This window comes from Mytilus trossulus, chromosome 2, assembly GCF_036588685.1.
Source record: "Mytilus trossulus isolate FHL-02 chromosome 2, PNRI_Mtr1.1.1.hap1, whole genome shotgun sequence".
Lineage (NCBI taxonomy): Eukaryota > Metazoa > Mollusca > Bivalvia > Mytilida > Mytilidae > Mytilus > Mytilus trossulus.
In genome coordinates, this window is record NC_086374.1 from 71,965,761 (window position 1) to 71,988,919 (window position 23,159).

Sequence of the window (23,159 nt, forward strand, 5' to 3'; positions counted from 1 at the left end):
ACTATACACCGGTACCACAATTTTCCGAGAAATCATCAGTACAAGAACCTGTATAATATCCCTAAAACAAACTGAAATGACCCGATAAAAAGAGTTTTTATTTTTCTAACACCGCACATTACGCTTCTTTTCTTCTTCCTTTATAGTACAGGCCTCCCAGGGGAGTATTATCGTACTGTTTTATGTACATGTTCGATGTGAGAACAACAAATGTGCGGGTAGGTGCGAAATATCTACAGTGAAACGGTGATTCTTTAAAATAAGATTAAAAACATGGTTGGACATCTATCGAAGCTGGACCACTTGCACGCCCCTTTTGAATGAATCAAGGGTTGTGCAGCTTACTAGTTGTTGTGGCAGTCCATTCCAGATTCTGATGGTGTCTGGGAAAAACGAGTATCGATATACTTGAGTCCTGGCAAAAGGAACAAGGAATCGTTCTTTGTGCCCTCGTACTGTTGTTGTTACTGGCTGTAAGTTTATAGATGGTATAGCAATGAGTTCGTGCACTACCCTATAAAACATTATGGCTTTACATTTAGCTCTTCTTTCCTGTAATGTATCCCAATTTAAAGTTTGTAGCATTGATGTTACGCTGCTTGTTCTTCTATAATCATTTAGTACAAATCGTGCGCATCGTCGTTGTATGGCTTCTAATTTGTTTATATTGTCCTTAGTAGCTGGATCCCAGATGGTGCTAGAGTATTCCATAAGTGGTCTTACAAGCGTTTGATAGCATAAGGCTTTTGTTTCACTAGGACAGTTTTTTATGTTTCTTTGAAGAAAAGCTCTGGTTGAGTTAGCTTTCTTTGCGATGTTGTCTATATGTTTGTTCCAACTCAATGTTTTGTGTATAGAGAGGCCAAGATATTTCGCCGAGTCAACCTCTTCCAGGACATGGCCCTGTATGTTGTAGTTCGCCTTAATCGTGTTCCTTTTTGTTGTTACTCTTAGGAGTTGGCATTTTTGGGGGTTGAATTTCATCTGCCAGTCTGTCTCCCATTGTTGTAGTCCATTTAGGTCGTTCTGAAGGGTGTTCGCATCTTCTTGGTTTCTTATTTGGCGGTAGAGGACACAGTCGTCTGCGAAAAGTCTAACGTTTGATGCTGACACATACTCTGGAAGGTCATTTATGAAAATGAGAAACATCAGAGGGCCAAGCACACTACCTTGTGGAACTCCAGACTGCACTGGTGAGGTTTCTGAAGATTCTCCTTCCAGGAGTACACATTGCTGTCTGTCGTCCAAAAAATTTCTCAGCCAGTCTATTGTTGTCCCTCTTATGCCATAGTGGTCGATCTTGTACAGTAGTCGCTCATGTGGGACTTTGTCAAAGGCCTTTGAAAAGTCTAAGAGGATGAGATCTATTTGCTCTTTATTGTCGATGTTCTTTGCTAGGTCTTGAATTGTGAGAATTAGTTGAGATTCACAAGACCGTTTTTTTCTAAAGCCGTGTTGAGCATCGGTCAAGATGGAGTGACATTCAAGGTGTTTGATGATATTGGTACAGATGATATGCTCCAATAATTTGCATATAATTGCAGTTAATGATACAGGTCGGTAGTTTGATGCCTGGCTACGATCCCCTTTCTTGAATATTGGGACAACGTTTGCATTTTTCCAGTCAGATGGTAATGTGCCTTGATCAACAGAGGCTTGGAAAAGGGTGGTAAGTATTGATGATATATCAGGCGCTATTGATTTCAATAATCTTGTAGAAATTTCATCTGGCCCAGATGCTTTATGTATGTTGAGGTTTGAAAGTAATTTGTGTATTCCGTTTTCCGAGATAGAGATGTTTTTCATCTCTGGGTACGGGTTTGTTTTCATTTTCTTTATGGTAGATTTGTCTTCATTGCTGTTGAATACTGAGGAAAACTGGTTGTTTAGTATGTTTGCCTTCATCTTGTTGTCTGAGTATATATATGTGAGCCCATCTGTGTTTCTAAGTGGTGCTACTCCTCCATTTTCGCATCTTTTATTCTTTATGAAGCTCCAGAACTTCTTTGGGTTGGATTTCTGCTCTGGGCTTATAATGTCGTGGATATATGTTGAATAGGCCTTCTTACATTCTTTCTGTGAGTTCTTTTTGATAGTTTTGTATCTCTTGATGTCTTTTGTTGTTTTTGTTGTTTGGGCTTTTTTAAAAGCTTTCTTTTTCGTGTAATACGTTTTATTGTGCCATTTATCCAAGGTTGATGGAATCTTGTTGATGACATTTTTGATGGTACGTTTTTGTCTTGAATGTTCTTGAGTCCTGTTTTTATGAACTCCCACATCTCTGATATTGAGCTCTGAGCGTTATACAAGCCATGAAATTTTTCAGATAGTTCCTGTGCATCTGATTTCATTTTCTCTATGTCTGCTCTCTTCCAAATGTAATTTTTTCTTTGTGTTGGTTTTGGGTGCATTGCGATGGCATTACTATCAATGAAGACGATGTCGTGGTCGCCTATTCCAGGAATTGGCTCGCATCTATTTACCAAGGATGGTCTGTTTGTGAGGAAAATATCCAGTGTTGCGGATCCTCTAGTGGGAAATGTTACCACTTGGTCTAGGCAGCAGTTATTAACCATATCTACGAACCTATTATTGAGTTGTGTAGAATATTGGTTGCCGCATACTGAATTGGATTTCCAGTCAATATCAGGAAGGTTTATGTCTCCTCCTAGCCATAATATAGACGATTTATTCTCTTTATAAACTTCTTCTGTCATGTTGCACATTTTTTCCATGTAGGTGATATCGCTACTGGGTGGTCTATAGATACATCCTACTATGATAGATTTACTGTCAGGTGTTGTTACTCTAATATATAATGATTCTGTGTCACTTTGTACGGGTAGTTCTTCGCTGATGATGATATCTCTTACAGCTATCAATACACCTCCGTATCCATCAGAACGATCTTTTCTATAAACTGAGTATTGTGGTGGAAATATCTCAGAGCTTAATATGTCTGGTCTTAACCATGTTTCAGTCCCTAATATAATTTCGGGATTGGAAGTGTCTATCATGTTCAGTAATTCTTCTTTTTTATTTTTAATACTTTGAAAGTTCACAACTACGATTTTTGTGTTTTTACCTTTCTTGTTTTGTTTCTGCTGGTCTTTTTTGCTTTTCTGCTTAGGTGACGATGAGTATGTGGGTGGTCCTGGGCTTGATATTGATGTTTCACTGGATAAAGATTGGAACGAGTTATAAGTTGAGTCGATGATAAAGGACTCAAATAATGATGACGAAAAATTCGGCATTCCACAATTTACACAATGCCATGAAATGTTGGAATTGTCCAGTGCGTTATATACAGGTGTAGATATTAACATGCAGTCTGCGTGGTACCATTTACTGCAATCATCACACGCCACCCCTCTCTGTTTCCATGTTACCGCTTTGGAGCATATTTGACAAGGATATTTAGGAGTACGTGGACCAGGATTAAGTTCAATATCTGCTGATCTTATTAATAAAATAAAACTCAAATATATGAGGGTGTGTTGGATTTTTTTATTTACGTTGTTCAAGGACTGTAGCTTCCTAGTTTTCGATGTCAGCTGGATACTACGTGCAACCCATGTTGTTTGTTCTTTATGATGTATAATATTTACTTGCTGCGTTGTACCAATGGTTGTTTGTAATTGTTTATTGTAGATAATTGCTATCAGCATAGCCGACAGCAGTACTACTCGTATGTTGATCAGGTTCATGTTTGTTTACATTGGATTCAAAATGGCGGCAAAATTTGAACTGTATGTGGGAGATATGAATTTTGTGTTACCAAACCTCGAAACACCTATCAATTCGAAAGATAGTGTTATTCTGGATACATAATATCAACCAAGCTTCTCTAGTTCAAGGATCGTAGATGATATGAATGCTGACACTAATAATTTAGAAAAAATTGTGGAGCTATCCGAAAATGTTGTTCTCACATCGGGCATGCGCATATTATTTTCGGAATAAAATATCGAAAAAACTGAAAACTCATGCATGAAAGATGTCATTGCCAATTATTGATACAACTATACTTATTACACACTCACAGTGGCCTTCTATCAGAAAAAGTGTTGGAATAAATAAAGAATTATATCGGATGAGACGAGTGCCAACTTCTTTGACAAGTCATTAGCACATGTTTTAAGTTATCGCTCTCGTTTTGGTAAAATAATGACTCGGAGACATCTCTAAATAATCATCAACCTACGACCAAATCATTTCTTAAAACATCAATTATTTTTAGATTGAGGTACAAATTGATATTATGTGAACAAAACACAGATACCGTGTGAGGTCAAAATCAATCACGCTAACTTGGTTAGTATCTATATCCGGTGTACTGATGATACACGGTGGGTACGTAGCAGTCTACGATTTCTTAAAGAGCTAGGAAGTTATCAGACATATCTGCTCTTCAGTACGAAGGGTTGAAAATTAATTTCATTTTTCCCGCAAAACTGAGACTCCAAAACTCGAAAGACAGAAATGTGTTGATGTTGTATGACCTGCAAAGTACAGAAGGATGAGTTTGTACTGTTCCGAAGTTGCTGTCTTGCATTCTGCATTTGCACTTGTAGAAAAACAGGTACTTTTCATTATTGAAAAGGGGTATTACGCACAGGCACTTGTTTCTATTTATAATTTAGGAAGGCCCACTTTCAACGTATATTTATACGTTGATAGTGGCCCTTCCTATGGATAGAAACAAGTGCCTGTGGTATTAATTTCCTTATAACCTTTATCTCAGTATTGCACAATAGCAAGAAATCTTCAATTGAAAGGAGTATAGGTCCATTAAGACCATTTTTTGCCCCAAAATATAGCAGTTTTACAAAATTGTTAAAATGCAAACTTTTAGTTATTTATTGGAAAGTAGAATGCTTCTGCTACATACATATGGGCTGTTTTTGACAATGCAATGCATACATATCAGGAATAACCATCATCTAGGGGGCTCGGAGGTCTAAGTCATTTTTTTTTTTAATTTAATATAGGATTTCTCTATGTATTTTTCTACATAGAGGGGGATAGGACCTTTATTGGGACTCTGGGATCGGATGTTTTTAAGGTGGCATGGGAGTCTAAAATAACAAAGGATAGAATTTGTTCATACTTTGCCAAAACGTAGTATCTTTTGATACATGTCGAAAAATATAATTCAAATGATAGGTTATCGCACATTTTCTCAAGCTATAGGATGGGACAAAATGACACATTTTTTATGGATTAAACAGGAAACACACCATTCTGTTATTAGAAACTAGACAAAATGATAGACTTGTTATACATGTATTCTTCATGAAAAGAAAGCTTTCAGACACTGCTTTTAGAACATCAAAAGAAAAGATAGGGTCACCGTACGTTTTTCCTGGCTGAAATAAAAAATGGGAAAATTCCATGTAGAATCCTTCAGAAAATGCACTGTATTAGAGTATTAAACCTCCCCTTAAAATGCCACTTTAAAAAAAGACTAAAATCAACCCAAAAAGTGATCATTTGCAAAAATATAAATATTTATTAGTTATATTCTTATAAATTGGTTCCTTTAAATAAAAATTCACATTAAATATCTGCATTCCTGCATCAAATTTTGCTAACTTGATGGAAAATCTTGACCTTTGGTTCTCTGTTTTTTACAATCCAAGATGGAGGAAGGCACCCATACCACCTTAAGCTTTGGATTTCAGGATTTAGGCTTTCGTGATCCGGGAATTCTTTTTTCGAATTTCGGGACTTCGAGAATTCAGGTTTTTTCAGCCCAGGATTTCAGGATTTCGTGTTTTAAAGCTCGGGATTTCGAGATCAGGAACCCTCCTACCCTCCCTCTATATACATGTATTAACTGAGCTTTATCTTATACTTAATAGAAAAATGAAATAAAAATATTGGGTCACCATTCATTTAATTTATGCTCACAATCTGCCTTTTGAAAGAAGCATACATTTTTGTTAATGTCTTTTTTTTCCTTTTGAACTAATAGGAGAAATTGCGCACAGGCACTTGTTTCCATCCATAGAAAGGTCGACTATCCATGCATATAAATAGAAGAAGTTGGCTTACAATTTTTTTTTTAGGTCATGACAGTCCCCGCTTCGAATGCTTTTTCTACCCTTTTACTTTATGCTAAAAATGCCTACCTTAAAGTCTGCCTCAGTACATATAATGTGATGGGTTCCTATAATGACTTATTAATACATGTATGTGAAATGAAATAGAAGCTAAAGGAGGCAAAACAAAACAAACAACATGTACAATGTACATAAAATTAATTAAGGAAAAAAAATAACAACAGATCTAGAGTATTCATTTAGTTGAATCTTGGCAGTATTTGGAGGAAGAAGAAAAAAAGAAAATTGTACCATTCATCTGATGTAACGAAATATATTATTTCTCTTTTGCATTTATATTTTGAGATATTACTCATACAGTTTCAACTAACTTAAATCCTGTTTATTTTGCTGTTTCAGATTGGGAAAGAGAAATTGAAAACGATATCTAAGGAAAATTGTGAAAGTCCTGTTAAAATAGTGTGTAAGGCATTAGAAGAAATAGTCCATGGCTTTGAAGAAGAAAATACAACAGAAGAACAGGTAAAAAAAAATTCTTCATATCTACAGCATAAAATACTTGCCAACTTTTGAAAATCTCCATGCCTAAATCATGCAAGTTGGCAGGTATGCTACAGTTACATATTACTATCACTTTAGAAATACAATATGTTAGTTGGTTGTAACTTGCCAGAGGGACCCCCCCCCCCCCCCCCCAACAAAAAAAAAATGTGAAAAATCCTGCATTCTGAGATGGAGTATTAAGCTGCAGGAATTGCAATCAAGATTCAAAAGATTTGTAAACAAACTTGAAAAAAACCATGATGTGTAACCAACAAAATCTTGTGACAATGTCTATATATACATATACAATTTGAAACTATAGAAGCGAAATTAGGAAAAAAGAGCATATCCATGTTTGGGATTGGGGCCCAAATTCAGAACCAAAATGATGGTTGATAAATTGAATCTCGTGGTAGTTTTTTTGTATAACATCTGACTAAGATTTTCCTACCTCGACAAAGGTACACTTATATTCTTTACTCATTTGTAACTCTTTAAATATGCAAGTACTACTGTGGATTCATTACTATTTGTTGGATACCAGTTTTGATGTTACTTAGTGAGTACATGTGAACCACAAATTCAAATGTTCAACTAATTTAACATAGGCTTTGTTTGAAGAGAAGGGCAAAGCAATGGAATCTAATATCCCTGAAAATGCTGGTTTTCCTCAATCTACAAAAAATTGATAACTGAGAAAATAAAGAAATCCACAGTAATTTTCTGTCTGGCTTCAAAGATCAATCAGTCAATCAATTGAGTATGAATTTCAGATACAATGGCAGGAGAAGTTACACGATATGCTGCTGTACAAAGTTTGTCAGTCATATGACACAAATCAGCCAATCATTGATGAGAATTCAGTTTTAGACAAAACTGATATGGTAACACAGATTTTTCCATCTTTTGGAATAGCATTTTATACTGAAATCATAAAGAGATGTGGATGGACTTCTATGTTTTTATCTGTGAGTGTAGTATAAAATGTTGTCTGTTATTAAATTTTGATCAACTTGAAAGATAATATATACCATAAAGGGCTTATTTCACGGGTGTAAATATTCAAGATTTTCATTGAATAAGGTATACAAAATATTTTGACAGATGCAAACTTTTTATCAAGACATTCCCATGTGCACTATAAAATTGGCGGATTTTATTTTGGCAGTTTTGTTTTATCCGTGAAAAGAAGCGAAAATGTACACCCCTGCGAAAATAACCCGCTTTACAGTAATAGGGTAAATACTATAAAAAATATCTCAGTTAATGTAAAATTTGTTAACCATATTTTGTTAAATATAAAAACTGATATAAGTATGAAGTAATGGCAAATTAAAAGTTTATGTCATTAGACAAATATTCTTGTTTTTATGGAAAAGTATTATTTGGGTTAGAAAGAAGCAGTGTTTGACATTTATTTTAAACTAGTCAATATCCGTCAATGTCATTTTGGTTTGACTCATTGTTGAAGGTTGTAGTCTGTACTGTAGTTACCTATAGTGCTTGGTAGGGAAATTCTGATGTCTCTAAACGAGGTATACTGACGTTTGAAATGTTTTTTAAATTAAATATAAGTATCTTAATATTTTGCAGAGATTAGAAAGCTTACCTATAGAAATAGCAAGAGACATCTTTAAGGACGTTCTTCGTGTTTCATCGACTGCTATGAATGACAGTGATATAACTTTGATGTTAGAAATACTGGATTTTGTTCTGTCAAGGTTATTTACAAAGTCATGTGATGAGACATTCTTATCTCCATTCTCTGAAGAGTCAACAGAAAGAAGTTTAATAGTGTCTGCCATTGTCACTACATTAAAACATTTTCAAGATTATGATCTGGGAAAATTTTATGACAATGTATCAAATGAAAATGTGATATTTCACATTTTATGTAAGAAAACACTTCTTCAGAACTTTTTATTACAGTTGTTTTTGTTAGGTGTAATATCCATCCCCTCAGAGAATTTCAATTTGAACAACTTGAAAAGATGGTTTTATTTGAATATCAGAGGGAAAGAAATCAATTTTAAGGACAATAAATATACACGGCCATCTCTGAAGTTTTACAAAAACAGTAATCTTGGAAAATACAGCAAAGCATCACAGAAAATGGTTGTATTGGATCTTGATTTGGAGTCCATTCAAGTTTTACAGAAGACTTTTCCTTTGGAGAGGTGGACCTTAGTTGTCACAAGACTTCTTCATTTAGAAATATGTAAAAGTGTATTGGATATATCACAGTCAGACTCTGTATTAACCACAATTCAATTTTCAAAATGTCCGCTCCAAATAAGCATGCCTGACAACACCTCTGATAAATCCAAAACTAAATCAAAGAAAATTAACTTGGAATGTTCTTTATCGAATCTTGTTGCTATTAGTTTTCGTGTATTTTCTGAACACAAATTTCTCACCCCTGAAGATTTAACTACTTTGAGGAGAAGTGAATCAGATATTATTGACTTTGATATAGAGACTATGATATGGAGATTGGAAAAAAGACAACCAGGATTTAAAGGTATTAACTTTATAGGCTATTAGATACTTTCATGATAATTTCTATTAAAAGAAATAGTACAACATCTTCTTAGCAGAAGCGCTTCATACTAAAATTGGGTGCATGAACAACAATTTTACAATCCTATATAAAAAGCATTTATTCTTACGATTAAATTTTTATGCTATCACCATAAAGTTGATAGTAATATCAAGTATTTTGTTCATTTTTTCTATTCACTGTCCAGGTGCAGTTACATATATGTTGAATTTTAAACAAAATAAAGTACGATATAGGAGTGCCAAGGAGTCGTGGTCAGCCAATTAAAATTACGGATTGAAATACAACATACATATGTAACATTGTTATTGTTTACATGTACAAAATGCCATGTTTATTTTTATTTTATTTTTTCACGTTCTTTGCTGTTTTGATATTGCAGTTTAAAATTTTGTAATAAACATCTGTTGAAAAACCTAACACTTGTACATGATGCTTTAATTGTATTTCAGATTGCATAGAGGAGCTGTTGAAAAATGAATGCCCAGAGAACTGGAAAGATAGCAGGTATGATTAACTTGATTTACACCACTATATCATGTATATCATCTGACATTCTAAGAATTTATTCCAGTTGCATAAAGTCAAAAATTCACTATGCTTTTCATATCAGAAATGGCATGCATCCATCCAACTTTGACTTGACAAAACATCATCTTTTAAGCCATCAATTGAAATATGTTCTTAATTTGGATTGTAATATAGAAGTCTATCAATTCAAGGTTGATATGTCAGATAGCATGTGGTCTCTCCCTTTATAAATTAAGATTCATGTTTGGATTTATGGTCGCATATAATAGGAGGTTACTAAGATCCCTATTTCTTTTGAGGTCATAGTAACTAAATAAGACTTGGTTTTTTGTTGTTGAAAAGTGTTTTTTACATAGCAAAATATATATTTTATACATATGTGATTTCAACCTTTCTTGAATATATAAATACATATACTGAGTCAGAATGTTCCCTTTGATTCTATGGTCTTATCTTCCAAGATCAAAGTCAAAGCTACTGAAAAAATGAAATTCGTGCAGAAAAATATTTCCAAATATTAAATGGAATGCTTCATATGAATTTATAACCTCTTGCTTGGATGCATACATTGTATGGTCATATATATATAAGTCACGAGGTCTAAGGTCATGGTCATATCTTCTAAAGATTGAATTTGTAAAACACAATATTACTGTTTAAAGAACTTTATCTTAAGGTGGTACCCAACACCTAGACTAAAATTAATTTGACTTGTTTAATTTTCATAAGATTTTGAGAAAATATTTACTTTGCATACATGTGATGGACTGTGAAACTCAGATCAGGAGATTGGGACTCGGATCAGGAGGTTTTTTATCGACATTAATTTTGTCGTAAATGTTACGGTACGATGTAGAAATTGTCTCTTAAAGTTTTCTTTCATTTACATCAGAATGTACGGTAATGTGTTTATACACCCTAGTACCCTTGTTGCCTTTCTATTTGAATGATAACACATTATCAAATAAAAATATTGATAAGAAACTGTTTCTTGTTTTGTGTTTGATAATTGATTGTTCACTGCTTGCAAATAAATGATTATATACAAATAAGAAAGAAATGTGCTATGCATGTATATTTTAAACATGATAAATTAATTAAAAAATAAATAACAATAGTAAATTGCTTGTTTTTTTGACTTTATAAAAGTCATATTTCTAGAAACTTGAGACTCTGTTAAAGATTTCAATTTTTTTATTTGAATGACCAAATTATTTAGACATTTCTACAATTGTTCATGTTGTTTAACTGATACTGAGTTATTTTCCATCCATGTTCATTAGTCCAGTCAAACTAAGATTTAACCTCAAACTAATTGTAACAGAAAATGTTTTAGTTCTTATCAATAGCATTATGCCCTTTATATACACAGAAAAAAGTCCCATAAATCTAACTTGAGGAAAACTCAAAGACAGCATTTTTAATTTCCTATGGAAATTAAAATTGGAAGGGGAGATAACTCTTGCAAAAACGAGTCTTGTTGGGTCAGTTTTTGGTTGTTTTTCTTGAAATTTAAGTAAAGTATGATAGTTTGAACAGGTTATAAGTTTGTAATTAACTCAATTACATAATCTCCTGCTCATGAAATGTACAAAACCGAAGTGTTATGTGTAGTTTTATTTTTTTTCATGCATTTTTCATTAAAGAAATTGCAAATTTGAGGCTTTGCAACCATTTTGAAAAAACAATGTGAACATTTGGTATTGTTTATATCTTTATATTATATTTTATCAGCAACTTACCTATCTTAAGAAACTTTAAACCACAAAAAAGAATACATGCTTAATTATTTTTATTGAATTTGAGATTCCTTTACCTTGACATGTTGAAAAATCAATAAATTGTCAACTAATGAATTACAAAATCTAGATTATAGCTTGATAAAATGTATGAAAACACCTTGTTGTTTGTTATACTCTAAAGACCGCTAAAAATTCAAGAACAAATACATTCTGATGAAGAGAAGCGGTAAAGTTATAATTTTGTATCAATTTTTATCGAAATTTCTGCCTTTTTTGCAAGAGTTATCTCCCTTTCCAATGCAATTCTCCATAGGCATTTTAAATGGTAATTTTTTAGTCTTCCTCAAGTTAAGATTTTATGGGACTTTTTTCTGTGTATATTTGGGGTTTAATGCTAAAGATTAAAACTTTAAAATCTGCTGTTGCAATTACTTTCGGGTTAGGGTCAAATTTATGCTAGATAGACCAGATTACATGTGGAATTCTGCATATTGTTAAAACTTTCCAATGGTCAGAATTCTTATATAAAATTCAATTTAATCTTTGAAAAGAAGTCTAGATTCCCACAATATTTTGTAAATTTATATTATTTATTTGTCCTAAAACATTTAATTTCATGCTCTAAATGCTTCGGTTTTTGAGTTATAAGCCAAAAACTGCATTTTACCCCAATGTTCTATTTTTAGCCATACCATACTTTTATGATTATTTGATTAAGATACAATTCATTTATTTTACAATTTACATTTTTGAACTGATAAATAACTTATAACAGGATAAATCAAAGGGAAGTAACCAAATTTTATTTCCAAAATTTAATACACAAAGTTTTTATCACACAATGGCAATTAATGGTCATTAGCTTGAGGTGAGCATCGTTGATTACCAGTATGTTTGACACCCAAGCTGTCAAGTGAAGCCATATAATTACACATCTTCTTTGATTTACAGGTAAAATTATTAACACAGGTGTAAATTATACCTGTACCATAGTAAGAAATTATCAAAGATGGAAGCTGAAAATTTTCATTTCATACACAGGATTTTTTTCTCCTTAACAGGAGGACAGGAAGAGACCCCTGAAAACGGGATTATTGTACTCCCGTCGGGAGGTTCACATGTATGACTTTGACCCTTTGAAAAAAAAATATAAATAAACAAAAATTTCAAAAAAAATTGAACCAATCACTTTCTGGGAAAAAAAATGGTTGGATATATAGCAGTTTGACAAAGACTAATTTTGATCATTGAGAAGATTAATTTTTCCTTAACATTACAAGGTTATTGAAACGTTTCGGGGAGTTATCTCCCTGTAGTGTTAGGTGGTACTACCTAACAGGGAAAAAACCTATGCCCTCACATTCATGTAAGCCTTCCCTCTTAAGGGCATTTCAGTTCTCAATTTTATTTCTTGGTAAGTGTGTATGTCTGAGTTGTAAATAATTATCTTGAACATTTACGTCTAAATGTTTGACATGACTGCATAATAAGCTACAAATATGACCCTTTATGACTTGTTTTTCTATGTGCACATATATGAACATTTTCATTACAGGCTCATTAAAACATTACATAGAAACCTTGATTTACTATCAGTTGATGGGACTATGTACAAGATGTATGGCCTTGTAGTTGAACTTGAATCTGCAGTCTCACAGGAAGATGTGCTAGCTGTGACTGAGGTACGTTCTTAAAACTCTTCAGTGAGAAAATAAAAACATGTGGTATGATTGGAAATGAGAAAGCTTTTCCTCAGAGACCAAACTGACGTAGAAGTTAGCAGCTATAGATCACTGTATAGCTTTTCACAATGAGCAAAACACATACTTTAAAGCAAGTTATAAAAACTCCCCTCCCCTAAATGCAAATGTAAATAACTCAAGAGAAAAGTAATGGACTCAAAATTGATTTATATACAAAACAATCAAGGAATATGAATAAATAACAATCTACAACCTCTGAATTACAATTCCTGTATTGGGACAGGCAGGTACAGAATATGGCAGGGTTAAACATATAAGCAGCTAGTTCAAACCCTCACTCTTACCTTAAAAGTGGTACAATGGCACAACACAACAATAATGTATATATGTTACAGTAAATAGGTGAAATTAGGAAGTACATGTAATTACTAAAATTTAGGAATTACAGGTAATTCCCGATGCACTTAGTAAATACAAGTAATTCCTGAAACGGCCCAGTTATTACCAGTAATTACTAATTTTAAAATGAATTTTTACACCTATTTACTGACTGCTAAAACAACCATAACTTTTGATCACCTGACCGTAATATAACATTGTTTTAGCTGTGTAATACTAACTAGGTTTGTATAAGAATATCTTTAATAAATAAGGTCTTTCAAATATTTGGTTAAATCAGAGTAACTTTAGTTTTAATCCAAAATGGTTTAAGTTGAGCATTATACAGATAATTTTTTACCAACTTCAGCAGACATGGAAATCAAAAATGGAAAATTCTCTCAAAGCGTTATGTTTTAACTTTTTAAAGTATTTTGAATTTGAAGAATATTTAGACTAATTTATTACCTTAAAAGATAAGATAACGTTATGTAGGTTAAGAACTGGAATGAACTGTTATAAGCATTAGCTTCGAGATATAAAAAAAAATCTTTTTTGTTGTTGTTAAATCATTTATAAAAATGATATAGTAAAATTATAATTCACTGTTAGCAGCCATTCTGGTTCTTTTTTGTTAAATTAGCTGAGAAACAAAGTTGATGAGTTGTGCACTTGCAGGTGAATATTTGGACCTCATTGAATACGTATTCATGTGACCTTCAAATCAACCACAAGCTGGAGATGGGTTATCGATGTATTAAGCTATTAAAATTGTAAGGGTTTTGCAGAACAAATAGTCTTGGCTACTCTTGCTGTTAATCGCAGGCTCAACAAAAATGAGGAAAAATATTAATATTTTCCTCTAGATACTATCTTTTGACTAGTACTGTAAGAAGCTTCATTAAAAATTGGGTAAACATCCAGAATGGTTTATAAAATCTTATGTTTTAAAAACATTAACTACAAAGTGTATGTAATGTTAACTGGGAAAAAAACTAGTCCATTCATAAGTAATATACGAAAAAAAGGATTTTTTTTACAAACTTTACTTTTGGATATTATCTTATGATTATAAACATTTAGCTTCTGTCCGAGTTTGGTAGAAATCCAGGATATTTGGAGAAAGTTTTTTAAAGTTTTAAACCACAGTGCATGATGGAGATTTTAGATTGATTTTGGATTGATATCATTGTCTTGCATACATATATTTAATTTTATTTAATTTATGGAGTTTCAAAACCTATAAAACAACCATTTTCCAGTTTCAATTCACAAACACTAAAGAGCATCACTTTGGATGTGCATTAAATACCTACATCCTTAAGTTAGCTCCTATAAAATCCCTACCCCTTTACTATCTTATTTGGTATCATGAATCATGTTTTTAATTTTTAAACAAAAATATCAAGTTAGTAAATAGCTGTAAAAATGACAAAAAAAATCAGTGATTACCAGTAATCACTGAAACAAATAGTAAATGCATGTAATTACTAAATTGGTTAGTAATTACAGGTATTTACTGAAATGTTTAGTAATTACGTGTAATTCCTAAATTCACCTATTTACTGTAACATATCTATATTAAAGAAGATGTGGTATGAATGCCTATGAGAAACTCTCCATCCAGGTCAAAATTTATAAAAGTTAACCATTATAGGTCACAGTATGGTCTTCAACACAGAGCTTTGGCTCAAACTGAAAACAGAAAGCTATAAGGGCCCCAAAAGTTACTGGTATAAAACTATTCAAACGGGGAAAACAAAAGGTCAAATCTATATAAAAAAACGAGAAATGCATGCATGTACAATGATGTATACAACAATGTATACAACAATGTACAAAATACAAATATTATAAACAGCAACAAAGAACAAACACTCAATTACAGGTTTCTGACTTTGGACAGGCACATATATAATGTGACAATGTTTAAGATATTTGTTGGCAGCTAACCCTCTCCTAACCTATAGTATTGTTTACTTTAATCAGTCTTGTAGAAGGTATTGATATTCTAATGAGTAAATCTTATTAAAATTCAGTTGGTTGATTAAACAAAATTATAAAAAAAAACTTGTTCAAAGGCTTGAAGTCCACTTTAAATGATTTCAATTATACATGTTAAATATCCCATCATAATTGCTTTAAAAACAAGGCAAGTTGTTATGTTGTGTATTTCATGTATTTAGTGATCGGTAAAGCACTACTTTTATGTTGCAATGTTATAACACAGATAGTAAGACTGATATTCATGTTCCTGTTGACTCTTAGTTTAAACATATTTATTTATAGAGGTTTGAGAAACAAGTTTTGCAAGGTATATTAATCCTTTTCCACTTTGGGGGTGCGAATGCTGCCTGGTAGAGGCATTAGTAGCCTGCTCTTTTTCGAAATCTACAAGGGTGTCTTTCACGTGCAAGAGATATGGCTCTCACTTAACACGGGTCAGCCATTTATCGTCCCCTTCCGATGAACTATCATCTTTTCCTCAAGGCCATACTTGCAAATGGTGTGAAGGGAGAGCAGAAAATTCAGTCCCTGAATTTTTTATCCCAAACGGGAATCGAATAAGGAACCTTTGTGCGACTCTTAAAAACATGCACATAGTATGAATAGTTTTTAGGCAGTTAAGCTGCCTTATTTGAGCACCCTGAATTTGTGTACTTCCTAATAAATGCTGAAATACGTGTCATTGTTATCATCTAGCTGGCTTCTATATTATTTATAACTTATTGGACAGTTTTTTCATACTTTTCATTACAAAAAATATGACCAGAAAAACCTTAAATGATTGTCGATTTTTCCCAAAAGTTTTGAAGTTGCACATAGGAAGTAGAGCACATTAGGAATCCTTATGTAGTTTATTATCCCCTGAGCATATGGCTAAGATGTCAAAGAACAAATGTGTGAAATATTCAATCACCGAAAATCTCTAAAGACAAGTAGTTAAGATTTCCCAAAATTGCAAAACTCGTAGGAATATTGTTTGTTGTCAATACGTAGTCAGCTGCTTGTATATGATCACGCTGTTGGCGGCAATTTTGAATTAGAAGACGAATTGTCCGTATCTTTTTAATTAGCGATGGTCCGAGGTCTGTGACCTTCCACTTTTGCAGTCAGACTTTCTACTTAATTACTAGCTACGCCGGACAGATTTTGAAAGAAAATAAAAAATAACTGTGCAAACATTTTTGGGGAAAGACGGCTTCAAGCCGTCAATCCCCTATGGGGTTGACCAGAGTGACACTCCCTCACAGCATTCATTTTGTTTTTATACATGTTATAGTGTGGAAAACCCCCCAACAAATCTTACTTAGATTGAAGAGAAGGAGACCCAGAAATGAAGTTTGACTTTAAACACTTTTTTACACATTACCCTTCTGTTTCTCACGAAAATATTGTATCTTGAACTCTCCTTTACACTATTTACGTTTATTTTACAATCCGGAAAAATTAGTATGACGAGATATTCTAAATATATCCAACCTACATTGTATTTTATAGTGACGTCATTCTTGGAAGAAACAGGGATATCCTTCACCAGTTCACTGGTTATTTAAATCATTCTTAGCGATCGTGCACTAATTACAAATTTGTATTTGTTAAATCTGAACATAATATTGTTTACTGTAGATGATTTAAACATCAACATACAATACTTTAATTTGTAGGTCAACAACTTTCAAAATATACAAAGATCGTGGGGTTACATGAGACAGGGGAAAGAAACGATTTTATTACTTTTTTCGGGTCTCACTAATCAGAGACCAGAAGCGTCAAAAAGCGACAAGAAGCGTCAAGAAGACTATTTAAAAATTCTGAAAAAATTCTCAAAAAATTCTCAAAAAATATTGTAGATGTTGTGAAATGACAGAATTCAGTTGAGTTTTAGATAATAAGCTATCAACTTTAATCAAATGTTTAGATTTAGAAGATGCAGATCTCTTCCATTGGTCCAAATTGAATCCTTAACTAAGGAAATGAAATTACATAAACAACAATTGATTTCAATATTGTCAATCTTTCTACATGATCTAGCTGTTCTCTTTTTCATTCTTCATATGAAAACTATCAAAAGATACCCCCACCCCCCCCCTTTTCCAAAAACATAATTAAAGAGAAACAAGGGCCGTCTTTCCCCTCAGTGCTATTCAGCTCTTTGATTACCAAATTTTCCTTAAAAAACGATCTCAAACTTATTTTCATCATTACTATTCATGACAGTGATGTTCAATTTGTTCAACCGCTAGCTTTATACCATCTTCGCTAGCCAAGGGTTACGATCCACTCCCGCTCTCTTCACCCTTGGCGGATTGAGATACAATTTCTAAGACACAAGGTAAGGATTTTTATTGGTTGCAGTCAAAACTCGCTGCATCCAATCAAAAAGCGCCTATATAACATGATCACGTGTAAATGTAGAAAGTGTTTGTAAACAATTACCACGTGTTTATAGTGCAAAAAGTCTTTACATCCCTAAACATACGACTATATTTAGTGACAACTTGAATGTTTTTACTCAACCAATAGAAGTTCCTGTGTATGTTTCATGCACAAATGCATGAATGTTGACGTATATTTTCATTTCCGGCTTTACCAATTGTGTAGAATCTAGACGCTACCGTGTTTTTACCTCCAAATTGGAGAGTTCCAGTGCTACCATTGGTCAAGAATAACGTATTCAGAATGGGCGTGATTTCTATCTTCCGATAGATGGCGCAACATTGTTATCACAAATGTTGGCTCAATCCGCCAAGGGTGAAGAGAGCGGGAGTGTATCGTAACCCTTGGCTAGCGAAGATGGCTTTATACAGAACATTGCCGATAAATAATGTGTAAATCCGAATAAAATTTTATCTCACTTTCTGTCAAAAACAGCATTGTAAACAAAATGGCTGCCCCGAGATTACAATATCGAATCCGATTCCGGAAGCGGATAAGGGTAATCCCGGGTTTTGGGGCTACCAACTTAAAAAATCCAGACAGGTGACAAAATACATCTATGCATGGTAAATAAATATAAACACTAGAATTGAAAACCAAAATTGTGTAAAAGAAAGAAAAAGTAGATAATATTTTGTACACCAATTTTAATGTCAAAATCCAATACAAGTGAAGTGGAGAAGATTTAGATAAAGAGACTGATGAAGAGGAACTTTAGTTCCTGTATCAGTAAAAGAACCTTAGTAAACCTAAGTAAGTGACAGCTGGGAACAGTTTATCTAACAATATATATGTTCCTGGTAACAGTATAATTTTTTTTATCAGTGATAAATGTTGGTATAATGCATGTTAAATGCTTTTCAAGTGAAACATATTACTGCAATTTCATACGGTATTTTTTTCTTCTCAATTTTGATAGGTCAGTAGAAATAGCTGGAATTTTTTTTATATAAAAAAGATGTGGTATGATTGCCAATGAGACAATTATCCACAAGAAACCAAAATGACCAAAACTTGGTAACGGTCAAGATCCCCACCCCTAAACCATATATATTCATGTATTGGACAATATAACAAATCATACAAATATGAAATATAGGTGGAGTTCGTGGGGCCACACTACCCCTTTCTGTTTGAGAATTTATAACGGTTCGAGATCATCACCCCTTAACCATATATACGACATGTATAAGACTATATAACAAATGAAATGAAATATAGGGGAAGTCCCTGTGGTCACCCTACCCCTCATGTTTAAGAACTTTGAAACGGTTGGGATCCCCAACTCTAAATTAAAGGAAATATAGGGGGAGTCCCTGCAGTCATGTTTAAGAAATTGGAACCAGTCGAGATCCCCACCTTTAAATTAAACCATATATATTCATTTATGAGAACTAATCAAATGAAATATAGGGAGAGTCCTTAGTCACCCTACCCACTCCTGCTTGATAACTTAGAAACAGATGAGATCCCACCGCTCAACCATATATATTCATGTATTGGACAATATAACAAATCAAATGAAATATAAGGGAAGTCACTGGGGTCCCCACCCCTCCTGTTTAAAAACTTGATAACGGTCGAGATCCCCACCCATAAACCATATATATTCATGTATGGTACAATATAAAAAATCAAATGAAAAATAGGGGTAGTCCCTAGGGTCACCCCACACCCTCTTGTGTGTGTTTTGAGAACTTGTAAAAGATTAAGATACCAACTCCTAAACCATATTCATTCCTGTTTTTCATTTCATAAAGATTGAATGATATACAAGGTCAATCTCATAGGCGACACATATGCATATCACTTTGCTAGACCCTAACACCTGTCATTTTATTCCAAACTTATACATCATGGACTTGGGGTGAAGGTGGGGGTCATTTACATTTACTATGGACATGTCAGCCAGACCTCACCATTGATCCCTGAAGTAGTAAACATTTGTCTGATTTGTGTCTCATAACTTTTGTACTGTAAAACACAAACTCAGTTTTCTTTCCAGGGAAGCAAGTCCATTCATACTTTTACAAGCTCGTACTAAAGTCAACTTGAACTACTAACAGTCAACTAATACGAATAATTATGCTCAACTAGAAGAACTGCAATCCTTGCAAATTTGTACTACTGCTGACTCATGAAAGACTCATAACCATACGTGGTCATGTGTGTTACTATTGAAAGCCTTGATAAAATATGAATTATTTGCCTCAATATTAATTCATTAAATGAACATCTTTTTTATATACAAATGCACAATTATATATGAATCTTTAATGTTTGTTCTTTTAAATCTTTAAAAAAAAGTTGAAGCAACATTGCCACAGTTTTCATAATTATGTTTGCTTGGTTTTTGGTGAACTGCCTACAGTGCTTACAGCGCTTTGATTCATACATAATTGTCAACTGGTATTTATTTTATATGTCATGTTTTATTAGCTGGTTACATCAGCTTTTGTCACACTGCCAATAGAGGTCAGAGATAGGCATATCCATGATGTATATCAGGAGTACCGATTCTGGCCAAAAAAAGATTCAGTTTCATCAGGGGAGATAACTGCTGCTTTCAACAAACTCACCAGTTGTGGATCCAGTTCAGTAAGATATATTTATAACTTTTAATACAGTTGTAAAATAACAAAGTTAAACCTCATTTTGATCAAAATAGAAAAAGAACAAAACAGTCAACTATTAATGTATGCTTAAAATTTATGTGTCAAAGAAACAAAAACCTAACCAAAGAGCAAGGCCCAAGGCCACCAATGAGTTTTCAACACACCAAGAAACACATTATTTGTGGAAAGCATTGATTAAGGACGTACTATTACGACTTTATTAATGTTATCATATGTTGAATTTTTTACTTGAAATTTTATCACATTGTTATTTTGTTATGCATTCTTGAAATATTCAAAGAAAATATATTTTCATCACTTTCTTTTCAAGATGGTTTATTAGATATTTTCCATGTTAGAGATAAAATTCCAGTTTTTAAATATTTCAATAATTTTCATTAAAGTTGCAATTTTATCAACCAAATAGAAACTTTGTGCCATATTGCAGCATTTCTTTTAATAACATTTTCATTTTAACATATATCTTTGATATATTTACTTACAGAAAGTGGATGATGTGTACAAACTGATGTTACAGAACTCAGAACTTGTCCTGCAGTACATTGTAGAGAAAGCTATTACCTCAAAAGATCAAGTTTCTATCCATACTGAGGTTAGAATACATCTTCCTATATCTATATGTGTACCGCCCTGTTGCCAGATATTTATCATGTTCATATCAAAAGTTGAATAGCAGCAATGTCATGGACTAATTTGGAAATTATTGCTAATCAAACATTCTTAATGAGTTATGCCCCTTTGAAGTATTAAATATATTAGAAATCGCTCTCATGTCTTCAATTGTCTATGATGAAATGTGTGCAGAGTGGGGGGTAGTTAGAACTCACTTCTTTCATGAATAATGTGACTCTTTATTATTTTGAGTTATACTGAATAGGTTTATTATAAACAAGGAAAACATTGCTATTTCAAATCCTGTGGTGCTTTTTATATTACATGAGAACATTTTTACTCAAGATTAATGTTCACCTAAAGATTTGTCATACAACAAATTAAAATGATTTCACTGCTTTTCATACTTACACTTTGTTATAAATTAATCATTGAAAATAAGGAATATAATATTTAATTATTGAAACAAGTTAAAATTTTTACATGTTCATAGGGAAAAAGGAGTAGGGGCAATAAGGCCCTTATTTAACCCCCTAAGGAGTTATTGTCCTTTATAGTCAATTTTTTAACAATTTTCATAAAATTTGTAAATTTTTACTAACATTCTCCACTGAAACTACTGGACCAAGTTCATTATAGATAGAGATAATTGTAAGCAGCTAGAATGTTCAGTAAAGTAAGATGTACAAACATATCACCATCACCAAAACACAATTTTGTCATGAATCCATCTGCTTCCTTTGTTTAAAATTCACATAGACCATGGTGAGCCACACAGGCTCTTAAGAGCCTCTTGTTATGTTTAAGTTCTTAGAACACATTCATTCTGTGTCAGAAACCTATGTTGTGTCAACTATTTAATCGCAATCCAAATTCAGAGCTGTATCAAGCTTAAATGTTGTGTCCATACTTGCCCCAACTGTTCAGGGTTCGACCTCTGTGGTCGTATAAAGCTGTGCCCTGCAGAGTATCTAGTTTCATCAAATTTTAGGAGTATTTTAGATTGAAAAATTTTGTTCGCACCCAAGAAACAACTTTATATTTGGTGAGTTTATGCCAATAGTTGTAATAAAGCTACTGTTAAATTATGTTGTTGTTTCTCGGCTGCGCAGGATTTTTCCACAAGAAAGCTGCATAAATTTTGTATTTTTTATTGTTTTTGTGAAAACAGTACATATTATGGCACAATTGTGACGTCATCAGATAAATGTTTTTCATTGATATTTTTTTACCCGATGCATTTCTAAACATAATGTGCCAATTTGAAATGGTTATCAAATATTTCATTTTCTTCTGCCAAAACTAGCATTACTCCTTTGTTCCAAATTAACATTAATACATTTTCTGCTCTTTAGTCAAGTTCTAGTCTCTTTGAAACATTCCCCATTTCCATTCTCAATTTTGTTAACTCTTACAGATTTTGAAATCAGTGCCAAGTATTTGTAAAACATGTCACCATAGCAACAGTCACATGACCTTACTTGTCTACACACTTGGTGGTTATCTACAGACAAAGACGCTGACTCTTAAAGATCAGAAGAATGTTTTGAAATTTATAGTGGAAACTTGCGAGGTAAGATGTGTTTTTAAGACAGTTATAGTTTATACTTATAAAGTAATTTAATATACTCTAAAGAAAAAGAAAAAAATACCTCAAGATATCTAGAAGGAGGTTTCAAATTTTAATGATGGAAATGTTTACAAATCATTTTCAAAGCTCTAAATTATTTCCTTGACCTTGTGGTTCTTGAAAAAATTGAAGACATTTATTGTACTCAGACTTAAAATTAAAATCAATTCAAAATACTGTATTTGTTGCTTTTGGCACAAAGTTTTGTACTGAGTCAAGTTTTAAGACCAAGACCCTACTTTGCCAGGTCTGTATAGCAAGTCAGGGTTGTTAAAAAAGCTTCCATTATCATGACCAAGATCCTTGATGACTTAAAGAG

The 23,159-nt window shown here is 33.0% G+C and overlaps 2 protein-coding genes across 2 annotated transcripts in view; one reads left to right on the top strand and one right to left on the bottom strand.

Annotated features, from left to right (window-relative positions):
• Positions 1–2,030: 2,030 nt before the first annotated feature.
• On the bottom strand, positions 2,031–3,707 carry LOC134705984 (uncharacterized). The gene has a single exon (XM_063564697.1). The coding sequence runs from the start codon at positions 3,705–3,707 to the stop codon at positions 2,031–2,033; it is 1,677 nt and encodes a 558-aa protein (XP_063420767.1).
• Positions 3,708–4,351: 644 nt separating this feature from the next.
• LOC134707926 (uncharacterized) overlaps positions 4,352–23,159 on the top strand; it is a 34,426-nt gene continuing 15,618 nt past the window's right edge. Inside the window, exons 1-9 of the mRNA XM_063568096.1 lie at positions 4,352–4,582; positions 6,465–6,587; positions 7,382–7,576; positions 8,202–9,129; positions 9,621–9,675; positions 12,997–13,123; positions 20,402–20,560; positions 21,083–21,190; positions 22,628–22,783. Coding sequence (XP_063424166.1) covers positions 4,520–4,582; positions 6,465–6,587; positions 7,382–7,576; positions 8,202–9,129; positions 9,621–9,675; positions 12,997–13,123; positions 20,402–20,560; positions 21,083–21,190; positions 22,628–22,783 — 1,914 coding nt within the window. The 5' untranslated portion in view covers positions 4,352–4,519. The remainder of the gene's footprint in view (positions 4,583–6,464; positions 6,588–7,381; positions 7,577–8,201; positions 9,130–9,620; positions 9,676–12,996; positions 13,124–20,401; positions 20,561–21,082; positions 21,191–22,627; positions 22,784–23,159) is intronic.

Coding starts and splice junctions, on each gene's coding strand:
- LOC134705984 (XM_063564697.1), bottom strand. CDS start 3,707: ATGAACCTGATCAACATACGAGTAGTACTGCTGTCGGCTATGCTGATA.